At 38.5% G+C, this 20,100-nt stretch overlaps 1 protein-coding gene across 1 annotated transcript in view; it reads right to left on the bottom strand.

The window, feature by feature from the left end:
* The window catches only part of USP12 (ubiquitin specific peptidase 12), a 31,034-nt gene extending 12,407 nt beyond the window's left edge, over positions 1–18,627 (bottom strand). The window contains 5 exon segments of the mRNA XM_031552047.1: positions 2,710–2,936; positions 5,849–6,062; positions 9,482–9,562; positions 18,455–18,547; positions 18,550–18,627. Of these exon segments, the coding sequence (XP_031407907.1) occupies positions 2,710–2,936; positions 5,849–6,062; positions 9,482–9,562; positions 18,455–18,547; positions 18,550–18,612 (678 nt within the window). The 5' untranslated portion in view covers positions 18,613–18,627.
* Between the last annotated feature and the right edge of the window lie 1,473 nt (positions 18,628–20,100).

Genomic DNA, 20,100 nt, shown 5'->3' with positions numbered 1-20,100 from the left:
TTTTCAACCCAGGCCACTCTACGATTCTACAATTCTAGCTAAAGGGACCACAACTTGTTCTCACATCCTGGACATAATTTTGCATACAGATTGCTCACCTGTAGCCTGATGGCCAGTGACACAAACAAAACTCAGAACGCTACCACAAAAAAAAAAGTATTACTTTTGGTTTGGAATTTCACTAGCAATATGCGTTACCTCACACAAAAAAAAGACTCTTGCAGTTGTAGACTCCCATATATGCTAAGATAGAAACTATTTTTCAATGAAGCTGAAAGAAAGGGCGTGATTTATTGAGAGAGAAGAGAGAGAGCAGGACATAGATAAGTCCCCGTACTGCTCCTGTAAGAGAGACCACTGAGATTTTCCTGAATGTCACCCCTCAGCTTGAAGTAGAAGAACTTTCTATTACGGAGAGTTACATGAAAATGAGAAGGAAACCAACTGCTGAAAAAGAAAACCATTATCATTTTGATCCAATGTTTTTCGCCCAAGACTGTTTCCCCTCTGTCAATAACATTATTTTCTGGTTCTCTGATACAACTTCCTGAAATTTTGAGGACAATGCTGTAAAATCTATGAACTTTTACATATTTTTTTCCATCGACTATCCACAATAAAAAGGTAATATTCACACAGTCATACTTTATATATTTTTACCAGAGAAGGGGAAGGAATCATGACAGGATATCACATCTAGAGAACATAAAGATAATTTACAATCAGATTTCTAACTTGTTTATAGTGTAACTTGATCCAAGACAAATCAATGTTTTTATATTCCACTATATTCCATGTTTAAATTGAGGATAAATTTCTAGAATAGGCAGTTAAATAAAAGGGCTAATGAGTCCGTGCATCCTGGAAAGAAACTCTTTTCTATAATCAGGACAACCAAAATTACAATGAAATCTTGCTGTGTTGGTTTTTAGAAAGACTGCACTGTTTTGAACAGTTAGAAGATGATCATTCCTATTTGGAAGTAAAATAGAAAAACAAAATATATTTCAGTATGCATTAAATTCCACATTTAAGTAAAAAAACAAACTACTAAGGTTATTATCATTACAAAGCACTAATTCACTTCTTGCTGCACAACCTGCTACATAGCATTTTAAGTTACACTTCAACATCTAAACGCCAACATCTTCAATAAGCATTAAAGTAGTCATATGTGTTCACCGTGTATAGTCACGTAGTATTACATACATGCTATGTCTAAATGTGTTTCTTTTTAAGTGCCTATTTTCAGGTCACTATGTTTTAATCAGACAGAAGCTGATATGATTAGTAGATTATTATTCCAGATTATTAGGGGCAGGAATACAGAAGTCCTAACATATCAGTAAATAATTATTAGAAAATTTCTGCCTGTGATATTCTTTAAAATTCAACTAGCCAGCTTTGAACAGATGTGGCATATCCCATTATGTTAGCAACAGCTAACAGAAACACAGAACTAAGCAGTATTAGGAAAGCTCAGAATTGTGATAGGTACAGTAACTAACAAAATAATGCTGGCAAAGAATGCTTCAGCATTTTTAGATTGTGTTAAAACTGCACGTAGATCAAAATCCTGACAGGAATAATTCATGATGCCACAGTGAGGAATGGTAATGACATCAGTCCTATTAAGAGACTAAACTAAAGACATATTTTATGATAAATAAATAGAAAAAAATCAGTTTAAGAACTAAAGAAAAGTAATTTGCAGTTGCCGTGAAGTAATAACTAGGGAGGAGAAATCAGAAATAAAAGGTGGTAGGCAGAAATCACCACTTAAATTACTCAAAATATCAGGATCTATTGAAGTCTGCAGTTGCATTACACATCACATTAGGAAACTTTGTTGTTGATTTTCTTTTTCACATCAAAGAGATGATATTTCCAGAAGACAGAAAAAATACATATGAAGTATATAGTTTTCATCTAATTCCTCCTTTCCAATGCTGAAATACGTGCATTATGTAATTAAGGCAAATAGGTATAGAGAGTCACACAAAAAATATAGTCATTTTGCTTTTTACAATATCTAAGGCACAGACCATGAGAGAATTACTGTAATTTTCATATTGTGCTGCTTTTTCTGAAGCAGGTAAAATTCAATTATAAGTTTTTCTCCAAAATAGCTTATTTCTTTTACAGTAGAACTATTCTCCAAGAAAATTTTAGCACAGCTCACTCAAAAATGAAGCTTATTTCTCAGGGTCCAGTAAGAGAAGAATTTCTGTGGACAGACATTTAAGAGGAAACAACAGTGTCATGATTTCAATGGATTTAAATTTCAAAACCAGAAGTCTATGGAAACTGATTCAGAATGTTTATTTCTGGAATGCATGACTAAATATGACATTAAGTCTTTAAGACATCACTTTGGAGAAAAACTCCCCATCCCTGTGCAGCAGGCTTCATTGCTCCTACAAATATATCAACTTAGACTTCTCTAATCTAAATTTTGAAGTTGATTGACTACACAAACAAAATTCAACTGGGCATCTTCCTAATATTGATCAATACCTTTTTTATACAAATCATGCATCTGCTGCTGGAAATTTCTCATTTGCAAATCAAAAACAAAATCGTTCATACAAATATAAGATTTCTGAGGAAAGAAATGAATCTAATCTGCTAGTCTGTTGAGACAAATGAATCATGAAACGAAGTTCTGTAATGTGAAGAATTTGCTTTATGAAGGAGATACGGACTTACAGTTTCACACGTAAGACATCTGGTTTCATTTGTTAACGTTCCCTGAAAGATTTCATGAACCCATGTTGGGTCTGGTGGGCTGTTATTTTCGTTATCAATATTGCCATTGGGTAAGCGACCATTTTGCTTCTCTTGTTTTCTTTCCTCTTGCAAGATATCCGCAATTGTATTTAATAGGTAGTTTAAGAACTCATGTGCATCCTGCTGCATGTAGTTATCAAAAAGTTCTATAAGATTAAAAGAAAAAGAAACAGGATATTTTTTAAAATGAATTGATTAGTGCTATACTATAAACAAGTTTTTTTAAAAGAGGAAAATTTCAAAATTAGTCTTTGTTTCAGGTTTGAATCATTTGTGACAAAGCACCACCAAAATCAGGACTTCATTTATTAAGCCAACAATTCTCAGGGGTGGAGAAAGACATAGCTTACATTCTTGTAAATAGCTGATGAGAATTACCAGAAAAGTAAGCTATTCTGCAAGAAAACTTGGCCATTACTCTGCTACTGAAACACTGGTGCACATACAGTGCTGCCTGAAATTTTATAGCTTGCCTTGGACCACACTCCAGAAGCCAGTCCATAAGGATTTGGATCTCCAACAGGGGTATTGTACTTCTGACAAGCTTAGACCAATGTCTTGGATAATAAAGGACATTTCAAATGGCAGACGTTGATATTTTCACAAATGAACTCAGAACTGGAAATATTTCAGTGGTTTCTATGTTCTATGACATGATTAACACAAACAAGCAAAGGAATGCTTTGAACATTTATTTTCACTTTTAGGGCTTTAAGTTCATCATTACTCTATCAAGAGTGCACTGCCATCAGAACCAGAAATAAAAGCAAGATGAACTTAAAGATACTGATATAAGCAACTATTACTTTTCTCAGATCTCGTTAGGTAAGGCAGTACTTGTAGGAGTCATGTCAAACCTGCCTAAATATCTAGGCAAGGCAAGAATAGACTTCAAATTAGGTCTTCAAGTAATAAACAGATTCGTCTTTAAAAGACCTGAACAACTGTTTCTGGATAATATATAATGTATAATAAAAATATGCACAAACAGTGGTTTGTTGACATTTCTAAATTGTCACAGGATTCACTCAGCTGACAGCAAATAGTATCACTGGCACATATTTCAGTGGACTTCAATAACTTGAGACATCATCTGATTCGACAAATCCTTATTTATGGGACTAAGAAAAACTAACGGTACTGAACTTGATTTATTAACAGTTACTTTTCCCTTTCTGACCAGGGGTTCTTAGCACGGAAATTTATCTGCCAATTTGAAAACCATTCTATATAATGAGCTAATATCATCTTAGCAATTGCTCCAATTGCAAAAAACTATAACTTCCAATTTCCTTTTAGTGCAAGAACATTAAGAGACTAAAATAGGCAGGCCTTCACTGGAGGGATAGTTTCCAGGATTGGAAAGATGAACATAAAAAAAATCCTCAGTGAAGTTTAAGTTTAGAAGTGCATACAGGGACTACTTCATAGCTTTGCCATCATTCATTTGATTGCATCCAGAAATAAACTTCAAACTGAAATAAATAAAAACCTGAATTACTAGCAAGTTAAGGAGAAGGTAATGCTAATCTGTATCATCTGGAGAGCTGCAATGAAGCAGCCAAGCATATGAATCAAATATCTTATTTAATGAACACCTACAACACTATTTTTGAAAAGGAAAAGTTCAACTCTGAATCTAACCACCTACAAAATCTTTATTTAATCAAGTACATCAAGGCTGCAAGTCTCCTGAGGTTAAACACTCCAGAGATTCTTCACCATGCCACATAACAGATCTCTTAGGGCTATCTGCTCAGTTGGTTCATTTTATGAGTAGAAGAAATTTAAGCAAACATACCAGTATACCTTCAGCTGACCTCAAGCTGCTTCCCAGCCAGTCAAGCTTCAAGGTAATTAATAGATGTATGTTGGATTCAGGCTTAGAAAACAAAGACTGAATAGCAGCATTGTAATGTGGAATACGTGGAGATTATGTTTTCAGTTATTGCCCTGGTACAGCTGGATGCTTACTGGAACAGAATTTAGGTATGCAGTGCCAACCTATCTGATACTTTCGTCAACTAACTCTTCTCTAAAGCTCCAAATTGTTTACCTTTACAATAAGCAAGTAAAAGCATATATGATATCCATGTTATCACTGCTCAGAAAAAATTACCCATTTAATTCTATAGAAGAGGTAAGAGTATCATCAAGAGACAAAAAAAGGAAACAAGAGGTGAACTTTCACATCTGATCTCTCTACAGAATACTTTCCAATTGCCTTCTCTTGCTTAGAATTTGAATGTCATTAAATAACTGAGCATTACAAGCAACTTTATTAAAAAAAAAGTAACAGTTCCTGTGATCTACTTTCTAGTTTCCATTTGAACCATTCTCTACATAGTTAACATTCATTGATTAAATAGTGAAAGAATAATGGATTATTTCTACAAATGCATTGAAATGCAAAGACATTCAAGTAAACTCACTGCAGAACTGAATGAGTTTCCTATTCTGCACAGGTTAGAGATAAGAATCTCTTTTTTTGGATAAGAAACATAAAATGTTTAAAATCTCTGGAAAACTCTTAAAATGTGGGGTATTTATTACATTAAGAAGTTAGATAAAACTACTTACTGATTTTAAAATGCATTAATTACTTAAAAAGTAGACCAAGATAAGTAATGCACAAAAAAAAAAAAATTAACAACTTAAGATTTATAGGATTTTAAGCTAGATTATGGCAAGGATGCCTCGATGTGCGTTCCATACAGTCAATTTGGCAGACTGCTCACCGCATTCAAAGCGTAACAATCTTTTAAGAACAAAATAAAAGCTTTAGAGTGAATTCTGATTATAAAAATACAGTTCTTAGACAAAACTAGCATGCAATTTCAGAAGTAGACACTGACAGAAGACTCAGTTATACACAAAGAGACATGATGATTCTTTCTGGACAGCTCCAAGGTTACACTCTTATTCTAAGGTTACCTCTACTTTACACTACAGTGCAAAGAACACTTTCCATCCGTAATATGTACATATGCCACTATTTCAACTTCAGAACCAAGTCATACTTGCTATATTACACAGGAGAAAAAAAAAAAGAAGTTACCATTTTCTTTTCGTAATCTTGTTATAAATTTCTTGGGAGGTATAACTCCAACTTTTTTCTTCTGGGTGGCTATACTGTGGAAGAGGTCAGCTAAGCATGTAAGGAGATTCTCTTTTTTTCTTGGTTGACTCTTGTATGCTAAGACTTTGTCTCGAAATGGACGACAAAAATAAAGTGCCTGAAGAACTGAATTGCAGTAGCATGTATTCCCAAACTATAAAAATAAGATAGAGATTTATTAGTTTGCACTGTATTACTGTGGGGGAACAACATTTAATCCAAAGCACAAAAAAATCCACATGGGCAAATTTTCTGTAAGTCATTTCTTCTTTACTTTTAAGATCACAAAACAGAAATACGCCTTACCATAGATTAAGAAGTATGTTGTGTGCAAATACAACAACAACAAAAAAAACAGTGAATTTGATCAACACGATAATTTTATCTTCCTGTAAATTTATTAACAGAATTATGCATTAACTTGGCTCAAAACAAATTCCACCAATTTCACAGCTGCCCAGGTAAAAATAGCTATCCATATATCACATCTATTCATCTAGCCACAAGAGTACAGAATAGGTACAGCATGACTTTGTACTGTGAGAAGAGACCTTCTCAGACACTTCAGAAATTGGTTTCTCCACATCTTATTAGCTGTGATCAACGTCAGAAGTAACTCCTTTAACCTGCTCTTTTCAGTTTTCAGTTCTCATTTTAGGTGACAGGCCTGTCTTTCTGGAGTTTTCTTAAAACAGTGAATCGTGGCTTATTGAGAATATGAAGCTATGTCAGAGGTCCGTCTCAAACAGAGATGGGAAGGAAAAGAACTGACCAGGGGTATTATTAATGAGGTAGGTCACTGAATTGAAATGGTACAAACAGAGACAGTTCTAAGAGCATCCACAATTCCTTTTGTCAGAACACTGCGCATTCCTCTTCCCCAGACTCTTTCCAGGGCCTAGGCACAGCTTCCCTCAAGTCCTGCTATCACTGATGCTGTCTCTAACCCATCCCAATGTGACAAACTTCCCCAATCACTTCTGTGAAGGCAACGTGAATTGTCAGTGGCGACTCACACATTTTATACAGCCCTCCTGCAGTAAAACCCATTATCTAACACAAAGTGACAAAATTCTTTATAAGGCTGTCAGCAAGTAATCTAACCTTTCAGCAGCAGTCACTCAGACAGCAAATTGAAGCACATACCTACTACACACCTCCTCTAACATATGAAAATAATGTTCTTATTTATGTTTTATATGAAATATTAGCAAATAGAGGCATGAAATTATAAGAAAACTCTCCCATTCACAATTCATTAAGAACAGGTTCTATCAAGAGAGAAAAAGGACAAAAGACTTTATATCTTTGGAGTAAAAGGAAAGCTCCTCTTTTCAGCTCTCTCCCAGTTCAGTGACAAACATGAGTACTATGCAATTTAATCAGAAAGCTAGCAAGGAAACTGTTTATATTAAAAAATTGAAAAGAAAAAAAAGAAATATGATATACAGCTTACAAAACACTCAAAATGCACTGAAATAAATTAATAAAAGGACAGCAAGAATAATTAATAAAAAGACAGACATGACCCTTTTAATGAGTCTGTCTCCTTCTTTCTTATAGCTCCCCTTCATATACTAAAGGCTGTTATCAGGTCTTCATTTCTCATATACTGAAAGGCTGTTATCAGGTCTTCATTTCTCAGATTACTTTTGTGGGCCCCCTCTGGATGCACTCCAACAGCTCCATGTCTCTCCTGCACTGAGAACTCCACATCTGGACGCAGTACTCGAGGTGAGGCCTCACCAACACAGTGTAGCTGGTCAGGATCACTCCCTCTCCCTGCTGGCCATGCTGCTTTGGATGCAGCCCAGGATGTGGTTGTCCTTCTGGGCTGCGAGGGCACACTGCTGTCTCATGTCCAGCTTGCCATCCACCAGCACTCTGAAGTCCTGCGCTCAATCCTTTCATCCCCAGCTTGTATTGACAGTGAGGGCTGACACAACCCATGTGCACATGGCTTTGTTCAGAGTCAAGAACAAAGCAGGTCCACTGCTTCAGCCTGCCTAGGCCTCTCTGGATGGCTGGAAGTGCTGCCTGCTTCTCAGACACTTCTCTCTCACACTCCTGTGTGCCAGACAGTGCGTCCCTGCTGCCTTTTGTCCTATCAAAATTGCCCAGTGCTAAGTCAATCTGTCCTCTTGGCACCATAGAGGCTCCCGAAGTGGACGGAGTGCTCCAGCTCCCACCTCACCGAAGTAGATGAGGAGGGTCTTGGTTTGCTGGCTGTGCTCTGCCTAATAAAGCCAAGAATACCAATGGCCTTCTTTGCCTTTGCTGGTTCAAGTTCAACTCGGTGTCCACCAAGAACTCCAGGCCTTTTTCAAGAGTGTCACTTTCCATCTGGGTGCCCCCAGCACATGCCTGGAAAAGGACCCTGCCCAAAGCCTCCATGAGGTTCCTGTCAGGCCCTCTCCAGATCTGTTGAAGTTCCTGTGGATGGCTGCACGGCTCTCTAGCGAGTCAGCATTTCCCTCAGTTTCACGTCATCTGTGCATTAATAATGGTGAGCTCTATCCCATCATCCAGATTGTTAACGAAGACATTAAACATGATACATCCAGTATCTATCCCTAGGGTATTCTGTTCTTTACTGGCCTTCAACCAGACTCTGTGCCACTGACCAATGCCCTCTAAACCCAGTCGCTCAGCCAGTTCAAAATCCACCTCACCATCTGCTCATCCTTCGGTCATACTTCTCTTTTAAGAGAAACGATGCACTATTTCAACTTCCACGAGAATGGAAAAAATGACTAATTTAAGTCATGACAGCTGAGCTGCATCTAAGTCAGCTTATCAGTAAGACTGTTTAATGACTGTACAGCATATACCAGGATTTTAGACTCCTAAACCATGTCAGTACTAAGAACGTAGAGGCAGAGATATGTGTTGTAGTAGCAGGACAGCATTACAAGTAATTAGTTTCACTATAAAAAGCAAGATGACAGATCATGTTAAATCAACCTTGTTTTTGTATGTACTTTCCAAAGTATCCCCGAATAAAATATTTAATAATTAATTTCAGACAGAATCATACAATTTCTAACAAGATACATTTTCCATGGGTAACACCAGAAATTAAATTTTAAATTATTCCTGAACACTAATCATCAAATTGAACCATTTCATATGATATTCCACACTTGCTGCCCCCTTCAGGCTCAGTATTTTTTAACATCTCAATAAAAATGGCAGATGTGAAGACTTAATATCACCAACAGTTTCACAGGTTTTTTCCTGTACTGTATTTATCTACTTAAGCTGGCATATTACCAACTACAAACCGTATATTCTAAATAGCTTTTATTTTTTTAACAGTCACAGTTTAATTGCAAGGAAGTGGTTTCCTAATTACCCTGTAAAAAGTGAAATGAAATAAATGATTAGCTCAATTTCAACTATTATTTCATTGAGATATTTTAACAAATATGCTGAATATTTAAATACATTTCAAAATGTATATTCAACGACTGCATCATTCAGCTTTTTAACTACTCACTCAGGGGCAATCTTGTGATCTAACCAATCCAGCTACAACATTTCAAAGCAATAGAATTATGAACTGAAACTTACATTAACTAAACCAAAATAGTGTTCATTGACTGGAAATTGTTCTGGACCAATCTCTTTCTCCAAAGCTGAGGCATTGGCGCCCTAGGAAATCAAAAGCAGTAAAATATTAATGTTGCAACTATGCACACAGTGAGGTTAACTAGTTGAGAAAAAAAAAAAAATAAAGTGAGGTTTTTTTTGTAAAGGTAAATGCCTTTCCTCCAAAGATTATAAGACAAGCATGTACAGCTAGAAGTGGCAACTCATACACATTGCAGGCATCTATAACACAGTCACAAGTATGAGTCTGACCACAGCACACATCTGAGGAAACAAGCCACTCTTCAAGAACCAAATGTTTTGTCAGAACAGTGTACTGAGGTATAATTACGCATTTCACATGACATTTCAATCTTGATTCTCACATACATATACTGTACAGTTAGTTCTGTCAAAGGCATTTATCCCCAAGCAATTGTTGATTTACTTTGACTAAACACACACACACACACACACACACACACACACACACACACACAATTACTGGTCACAGCTGTAGACCTTGTTAACACCAGACCTGTAAATTTAGATCTCAGGTTGTGAGACTCAGGTTTTGCTGAATTTAGGCATGCTGAAGCAATCCCTCTAGTCAGGACATAGGAAAACAAAAAGAAACTGGAGAGAATGGATGAAACACTCTCCTGCCGGTAGCCTGAAGGGTGGAGGCAGCAGGAGTTTGTGATCCAATCCATCAATCATACATGGCAAATTAACTAAACATGTTTAATTAGCCTGTTTCTTAATCCAAAGGCAAGCACACAGGCAAGATAGTATTAGCCATGAATGCAGGAAAACCAGTCCTTTGAGTTCTGTTCTCTCAGGATGTTTAGATTGGCCACAAAGCCATTTCATACAGATCCAAAAGCAGACAGGTCACCCAGCAAGTCTTCTGTGCCATAACATAATACTTACATGCTTACAGTAAGAGCATCTAGCACTCTTTCACCACCAGAAAGTTACTTAAATATAATCCAAAATGCCCTAGAGATACAGGGTTCCAGAGACGTTCTCTGTTCAAAAACATCTCAAGTTGCATCATTTTTACGTATTTTTTTAATGGAATTAAACTGTTTTGATGTACTGTGTTTATTAGTTTCAAAGCACAGCTTCCTCAGCAACAACTCAGGCCTAATAATTAAAAAAATAGCACATACTACACAGCAAAGAATCTTAAAAACAGGTGTGACTCCTTCCCAACTATATCTTTCCTTACATTAAAGATGTAGCAAATGGCCGCGGACTTTGTAGCAATAAAACTGAACCAAAATCATAAACAGCATTAAAAATAGCTCTTAAGATTTCACAGCTGCTCTCAAATGGCAATGTTAGTGGTAAGGAAAAGGGATATAAGATCTCATTTGAGATTACAGCACTCTGTGGCTACTGAATGCCTGGTTTTGCAGCCTTACTGAAATCCACCCTTGAGTTCTGGCAAGGTGGACATTATTTACAAACAAATCAGAAAAAAAGGAATTGAGGAGGCCATTTATCCTATTGCTCAAATCTCTACTTCATAAAAAAAATAAATGAATTCTAGAACAGGTTTTTAGGAAATTATCTGTTTTCAAAGGGTGGAGTGGCTACTTTATTCTAGCTTTGGAAGGGAGAATATTGTGACCAAGACACAAGATGTTTCTGTTTGTACAGACCAGAACATTATATTTAGATTTCTAGCACAGTAAATATCCCCCTAGTAAGTAAAATATGCTAAGATATGCGTATATTAACAATACAGTTCTCTCATTATTCAAGGCTATTTCATTCAATGTTCAGACTTTCACATGAATTTCAGAGGATGACATTACTAATTTCAATGCAGTTGTTTATGAATGTTTTATCAGTACAAAGCAGCACGGATGTTTTAAACCAATACAAAACCCTCAAAGCTACTTAGACTTCCCTCTACAGCTTTCCTTTTGTCTGTCATAAAGGATGTTACTCCTTCCCACAAATAAATAATTTATACTGGGCACAGTGTGTTAGTTGCAGAGGCAGGATACAGTATGCAGCAGGAGCTTGAAAATATGTTAAACCACACGCTCACATCTGACACATAACAACTATTGTAATATCTAAGTATCCCTCCCTCTGAAAGGTTTCTAGGGAACTATTGTGGTAAGCACTATCAGCCCCAGCTGATCCTCCCATTTTGCAAATACAGATGCAGAGGGGAAGCGCTGCGGTACCAACTACTGCAGTATCATAAGATCTTTTGGACAAGAGGTCAGCAGAGGAATAAAGCACAAGAAGAGTCATACCTCGTTACGTCTGCCATGAAAGACTAGAGTTGGGATCAGGAGATTTCACTCAAAGATGTCTGTGGCAGAGTTATAAAAGCTCTTCCTCTGCCATCTAACTGGGACGCGGGAAAATCCCAAAAATGATCCTCTACTTTTTGCGGTGCACTGAGCAATCCATACAACAGGCACTCAGTCTCCCACAGAGCAGCTTAGCTTTGACATTGTGCCGATGAGAGATAGGAACACCAACTTCAGTTAGTACACCCCAGGGCTGGTTTCCCCATGTGAACCCAGAAGTAGGAGCAAATAGAATCACAGCATCGTTGGCACTGGAGCGGCCTCTGGGTCCGCCTGGCCCAAGCCCTGCTCCAGCAGGGGCACCCAGAGCAGGGTGCCCAGGGCCACATCCAGGTGCCTTTGCAAGATCTCCAGGTAGGTGATTCCACAGCCTCTGGGCAGCCTGTGCCAGTGCTCAAACTGCTACTGCCCAGGCAGTCTGTTTCAGAGGCACAAAAGATGTCAAAAACAAGTAAGCAGTAAAAGCGAATAATGCAGTACTACTGGTATTTACCCATTTTTTGCATTGTATTCATATCTTTGTATCACCACCACCTATATATCATCATGTCAGCACCTATAAACACCTACACATCACCAAACACTGCTTCACATCACCCGCCTTCCAAGACAGTGACACTTATACAGGCATACAGAACACTACACACAACACAGCTTTACAGTGAAATCTTCAGCAAGTAAGGCATGTAAGAACACGAAATCTTAACATGCACCTATCTTGGTGTCCTACAGTTGACCACTGGAAGAGGAAGTAACACCATAACTTAACTAGCTTCATCTGAATCAGACCATTTGAAGCCCTTGTTAAGAGATCGTATGCAAAATAACACCATGATGTAACGGATGTTTGAAAATACCAAAATATTGACCTCTTAAACTCTGTGATTATTTCCATGTAGAACAAAGAACTACAACAAATAGGGAAGAAGCTAATTACATAGTGAAACAAATTTTAAGTTCTGTGCGTACTGGCTGACAATTGCAAAGATAAACTGCACTACGTCACTATGAAGGCACTGTGAAAAGTCACCCACCTTGCTGAAGCAATAGTTTTGCTAACTATTATTTTCACGTTTATTATTGCCTTTTCTTGCCGCCCCAGTGGTCTCACTGCTGGGGCACCATACATACAATTAATACTCCTGTGACCAACTAACAGCTAACGACTCAAAGATGCAAACTAACATATGGTAAAATTTGAATGGCTGGAAGAATCAATTTAGAAGCACACACACCTCACCTAAGCTAGAAATAATGTAAAGGTACCTAACACTTTTAAAGGTAGAAATACAAATGAAAAAATAGCTATCCTACATGACAATACTGTCTAAAAACAAATCAGCAAGCAGGCAAACAATAGTGCTTTTGAAGTGTCCTGCCTTGTTGTTATCATCCAATCTAGCAGACAGCATTTCTCTTACACTGACTTGACTCAACCAGCCTAACATGCTTTGAAGATTAAACTGGTGTTAGTTCTACTGATCTATCCCTTCCTAGATGAAAAATCAGTTGATAACACAGAAGGCCATCTTTTCAGCAGTTTTAATCTTTATCTTACTGAGTCGCAAATTTCCTTAGTAAAAAATAATAATAATTTCAAAAAGAAATTTCTTACAATTAAATTTGTATTTGCCTAAGTTCTGTAGATGTCTTTCTCCCTTAACACATGCCAGAACCTTCCCTGCAATGCCCTTCACCTTCCCAAGAAACAACACAGACTGAAGGTGTCTGACAAACTAATGTTACATACACAAATGTAAGCCAAATTTCTCAAATATTACTTAGCTACACGTTAGTGAGCTTGAAGAAAAATGCATCATAGTGACTGAAGGGCATTAAAAGTGAGAAATTCAATATCCAGAAATAATGTTTTCCTCAACAAGAAGAAAACATTACAGCTATAAAATTAATTTACTTACAAATTGTAAAAATAAAAATCAGAGCATAAGTATTCATTTATAATAGAGCTTTCACTTTCCCCTCAGAAGTATTTGAAGACATTTCCTTATCTGTGCCACAACTGAAGGCATTCAATTCACAATTCCATAGCCTATATCAATTAGTGCACTGTGACTGATGGAATCTTACATGAAAGACGAAATACAAAACTCCACTCTTCAAATCACCTTTTATTAGAATATGTAAAGTTGTATTTTTTCTGTGTAATTATAGAAACAAGCCTTAAAACAAACAGCATAGCTATATTAAATCAAATATAAACTATATCTGTTATTTCAAATGCAACCAAAATGAAAAAACATTTCTTAGGATATTGTTTCTGGCCCAAGAAGAAGTGAAATATGCTGAGTGTGCTTCAGTGATACTCAGTGTTCATTTATCTGCAAAAGAGCATGCTTTAGTAAGGCACAACTTCATGATCTAGTTTGGATAGTTTCATACTTTTGAAATACTCGTAGTCTTATTTTTCTTCACTAATTGGCTTAAGATGCAGTCCTGTGTACTCCAATTGCATGCAGCTCAAAGGGAATGTTTTCTTAGTGAGCACAAAATGAAGCATCCCTGCACGGGCAAAGATGACAACAGTACAGCACAAAATTACCTTCACATTTGCTTTTTGCTACTACATTTGCTACTACACCAACCTTTTTGAGCCTGAGCACAGACGTTGTATTTTCATTCACAGCAGCTGGACAGACAGTCATACTTCCTTCTGTTTTGAGCACTCAAGGCAAAGATAAATTACTCACAAATATGAACCTGAGACTCAATGAATCGGGGCTCTCTAGTTGGTCTTTCACTGAATAGATCTAAAAAACACAGAAAGATGCAATTCTTCTCAAGCTGCTGCCCCATGCAAAACAGATTTTGTCAATTACCCTCGGAAGGAAATACTGAAGGAAATCATACCACAAAACAAAAGAAATACTGTCAGCAGTATCAGTTTTATTTATCTTCTATAATTCCAGAACATTCCTGAGAGAACACTGTTTACAATAGCTGGTGATTTTGCTTCCACTTCCTCTAATCAGAAGGCTTTTACCAGCAGCAGTACAACACATCTCATCATGGCACTTGCTAAGCAGGACCTTAGAAGCACTACCTTCACAGACTTACAGTGGAAGATTGAATTATACTCATGGACCAGACAGGAAGCCTGTGAAATGAATTTAAAAAGAGGATTTGATGGTGACGTGAGAAATCTTTCCCTGCCTAGAAAGTACAAGCAGTTAGAAGCATTATACTCACCTTCAAAAAACAAACAAAAAAGACACTTACCGAATCACCCACAACACAGAGGGAGAAAAAGTACAGTAACACATTTATTAATAAACAGCACACTATGTAATGTTTAAAATACACGTTTAGTCCACAAAAATTGCCATTTCATGAAAACAAATGCTTTTTTCCCTATTTTCACAGGCTCACTAAAACTTCTTGAAGTTATGAAAAATGGTAAGAGTAATCTTCTGCTCTGGTACATTTATACTGATACATGATTTTGATGTATTTATGCTAATACACTAAACCATTATGGTTACATGCTACAAAACTTACCTAGGGGTAAGTGGGTTTTCTTCATGTTTTTTAAGACTGAAAGATCAAACAGATCTGATTTGAAATACAACGTTTGTTAAAAGCATTTTACTTTTAGAAACTTCCTAAACCAGGAAAACAAAAATTGACCCCTACATGGGCCTTGTATACTCTTCCTTCCTTCAACAGATACACAAGAGAAATGTAAACAATCTTAATTAAGGGACAGACATCCTTCTTCCACATTCTTACAAAATCATTCCTACAAGTCTTGATGCAAATCACTTGCTTTGCCAATTTAAAAAGTAACAAAGCCCACATATGTGATCATCTGAATAATCAACCTCTGTGTAGTAATGGGATCAGCTGGTCCCACTGACACAGCTAAAAATTCACTGTTGGCAAGACTAGAGTCCAAGCAGGTACTGCATTGTTTCTCTGTGCTTAGAACCCGATAAATGAATGTCCACATGTAAGTCAAATGACACAGGCACAATTATATGATTGAAATTATTTAAGAAGTAAGCCAACTAAGAAATTCTGTGCTGTGACAAATATTGCTTTACAGCTACACAGTTTCAGTGCTTTCTTCTTCATGTCTTGTATTTCACATTTGTTTTATGTAAATTTTTAGTTACATTTAGAGTCAAACATGTACAAAGTAATTGGTGCATTTTAAGCACTGCCCCAAACCCAGCATTTTAAACAGCAAATGTGTAGCTTTATTTTTTTATTACTATATTGCAACATGTTGCAAAATAGCAACCTATTTTGCACCTACAAAAATGACGATGACAAATGCCACAATCGTGTCACAATCATTATGAAAAATTCTCCTTACTGCAACTCCAACCAATGAGTGAAGCTCCCTGCAGTGGTATAGGCTCTTGAACTAACTGTCTAACACACACTTCTCCAAAACCAAGTGCGCTTGCAACAGAATCATGAAAACAGAACACACGCCAGAACACTCCAGTCCACTGATGATGGCAGATTCAGGTCACCATGCCAAAGTGAAATGGTGTGGCTGAGCCACAGCACATGCTCCTCCTTGCCAGCCCTGCTACATAAGCAAGTCAGTCAGCTGGATAAAGGAACACCACAATGCTGTTATTTTCCCTGTGTCAGCTCTCTCACCTTCTTGCTTTCTTTTCTGCCACCTCCTCACTTTGAAGCAATGTTTTTCCTTGCTGCAACTCTCAATTAACACTCCTTTGAGCTCGAGTCTTCCTTATGCTTTCCTGCAGAATCTGTAAAAACTGCTAATTGATTACTGTCTAAGTATTACAATTTGTGGTTGAGAGTAGAGTGCAAACAAAAGGAACAGGAGTGAGTACATAACAGCCATTCCGTCTGAATTCAAACCCTGGCAAGCATCAATTTACATTAAGTGCAGATTTCACAATTAGGTTTGAAAAACCTACTATAAACAGATAGTTCCCTGAGCAGTAAAGAAGCCCATGCACGCACACCTATCTCAAAGTTTACTATAAACTCTGCCTGCAATTAAGTGTTTAATAAAACCTCTCCACTGTGACATCTGTGGCAGGTTGCACTGCTGCCTTCCCTAAGCTGGGCACTCTGCCTGTTTCCCCTCAGCAGCCTCCAGCCCCATGTGCTTGTATTAATGTTAGCATCTACAACACCTCTTCGCTCTTGTCAAATGTGACTGAAACAGGCAGAAGAGTACTGGGGGGTAAGGAGAGAAGCAGGAAAAGGATGGTAGGCAACCATTCAGCATGACTGGTGCATGCACATGGTGCATTCAAAAATAAACCTAAAACCAAAATTTTTTACTGTAAGAAACACAGAAACTCCTCAGGCAGAACACACTACTGCATCATTAAATCTACATTTAGCTGCAGACTATGAGTTTGATGGCATTTTTGGAAATCTCAATTAGTCACTGAAGACTTTCTACAGTAATACTAGCCAAGTACACTGACCCTGCATATGAGATGCTAAACTAGTAGGGAACAGTTAAACAAATGCCTGAAACATTAAGCAAAAGATTTTCATGTCTAATACTACAGCTGGCGGATTAGCATCACATTTAAATTTCATTATGGTTTTTCAGGTTGTGCTAGCATAATCAACCACTTTCTAGAAGAAACACTGAAAAACAAGTACCAGCTCTACTATCATAACTTCCTTCTGTACGTCTGAGATGGACACCTCCATAGCTTTTAATCTACAGAGGCAGTTTCTATCCCCTCTACTCCAGCCACTAGAAGGCCTGATACCTTTCTATGACTGCGAAGCATTTGCTGGACTCTAGACAGCAGAAGCAAAGTCAGAAGGACTATATTCAGCCTTAATTTTATGTGAGTATAGCTTGGGGCACATGTTTGTTGCAGGTTGCACAGATTATTTTACCACTTCCCAACCACGCATAAAACCTCCTATCATTCAGACAACTAAGACTTGTTTTGCAGCTTAATGCATGGATGAGGGTAAAATGCCAGGTTCTACTTCTACTGCAAAGACATTTAAACAAACAAACCAACCCACTCAGTCACCCATGCCCTTACCCATTTTGCAAAAAGAACAGTGCAGTACATAAGCCACACAAGAGCAAAGTTGTTTTCCAGTCCTTTTCTGCAATCTCGAGCTTTGTAATTAAGGCTTACTACAACACAGGAGCGATGATACAGGGAAAAGAAATCCAAAGAACCCTGAAGGGATAGAATAGGACGACCTGCAGTACTGCTGATATAAACACTGGAGTATAGATGCAGCATGAACTAAGAAAAAAAAAATCGTTTTGTAGACAGAATGTCTACTGCTCCTGCAACATCACCTCAAAAGGCGCTATTGGCCTTTCTGACATCACTCTTCACCATACCCCATTGGCCAGTGCTGGAAAATCCAGTTTATTACTTTCCAATATTCAGAGCTTCAGAGGAAAGGGTGCATTAAATTTAAGTGAGTAAGCAGCAGTGAAAACTTGAATTTGGATACAAAAAAGAAAGTCATGAAATGAAGGACTGCGATTGAAGAGATTATTCAGCATGGCTCCAGATAGCTCTGTTACAGGCCACCAGCACACAACATGTGCTAGGTTTGTGAATGCACAAACTGTCTTGTGGCAAAAATTGCCTGCTGCTGGTTTTGTACTAGCCAGACATAAGGTGAGAATCAACCTGAGAATTCTTCCAATAGGCATGGGGAAAAGGCAAGGAAATGTTCTCAGAATCTTCAGAAAATTGTCTGAGAGTTAATCAAATGGTAGCTTGTCACTAAGAAAAATTGCCAGAAAAAGAAAAAAAAAGAAAGCATTACTCAGCATTTATAATCTTGTTTCTGCAAAATTAATGCTTACACATGATTATTATAACTTTCTTAACATTTAAAAGATCTTCCTGGCCATAACCACATTGTTCTCAATGTAAATATCAAGAACCTCTCCATTTTACCTTCAACTGAAAAAGCCAATTCCTATATTAAGAACTGCTAAACTTTCACAGGGGGTATCCTGAGCCAGCTGTCCTTTCTCACACAGTACCATTAAAGCTTAAGCACCAGAAAAGGCACAGGAAAAATCTCATGCTTGTAATCTATCCACCTCAGCATACACAATTACAATTGGACAAAGAATACCTCACTGACATCAGAATTTTGGTTTCATGGGTACAGACACTTAATTAACGGTAAGGTTTTTAGTTGAAAAGAATGGTTTAGGTACTGATTTGTACGCCAGTGACAAAACACCATTTCCAACAACCACACACACAGGAAATCTTCAACCATATGCCTGGGTGATCCACACCTACAGCTTTCATATGTTACAAGTAGAGAAATGAGGTCCCATACTGGGCCTAAATTAAGGGACTGGCACTGAGTCTATGATGACAGAACGTTCAGCAGGCAGCTGTGGGTAAAGGCTCAAGGATCAATGCGTCCTGGCTCAAGGATCAATCACAGCCTAGTCTGAAATCTAACCGCTCCAGAGAATGAAAACTGCTGTTCCTTCATTTGGCCATACAAAGACCTCGGCGTACAGCTCCTGCATTCAGGGAATCGGACTCTTGGAGTTCAGATGAGAAGCTGTCAGCTCCCATGTCGCAAAGAGCACTGCTCCAGCCGGTGGGCGGCCACCTGAGCCACCTCCACAGGCATCCACTCCACATTCTCTCAGGCCACCTCTGAAATGCCCGCTGGAGACGCTGAAGCCTCTCTGCGGTAAGCTTTATGAAAATCATAAATCACCGTCCAGAACGCACCCATCAGCATTTTCCACTGCTCAAAATCATGGCACGTTATAACGCCAATCCAGCAACTGAACAACCAGGACGGCAGAGGCTATTTTTCCCCTCCGCTCTCTCCTCCCTCCCCCTTGGCAGCAGTGCAAGGGCCGCCGCAGCCCGGAGCCCCTCAGGACGCGGCGCGGTGCCCACGCGTCCCAGCGCGCGCTGCTGGACGGCGCACAACGGGACGGCCCCGCGCAGCACCGGGACGCGGCTCCGCGGGCCGGGATGGGCAGGCACGGGCAGCTCCCGAGGAGACCCTGTCCTGAGCGCCTCCGTCGGAAAGCCCCCGAGCTCTGCCCTGCTCCTGGGTGCAGCCTCCCAAAGCCGATTAACTGCGCTCGCCCCCGATCCCCACCCACGGAGCGCGGCTCTGCCCCACCGCCCGCCCCGCGGACCCCTCCGAGCGGTGCGGTCCCTTAGCGCTCACTCGCTCACTCACCATGGTACAGATGGAGGCGATTTTGGAGACCGTCATTAGGATTTCCATCCGCCCAGCGCCATCTTCCGCCCAATCACA

The sequence above is a fragment of the Meleagris gallopavo genome, chromosome 1, assembly GCF_000146605.3.
Source record: "Meleagris gallopavo isolate NT-WF06-2002-E0010 breed Aviagen turkey brand Nicholas breeding stock chromosome 1, Turkey_5.1, whole genome shotgun sequence".
Lineage (NCBI taxonomy): Eukaryota > Metazoa > Chordata > Aves > Galliformes > Phasianidae > Meleagris > Meleagris gallopavo.
Note: the sequence above shows the minus strand (reverse complement) of the source record. Positions and strands in the feature narration are given on the sequence as shown.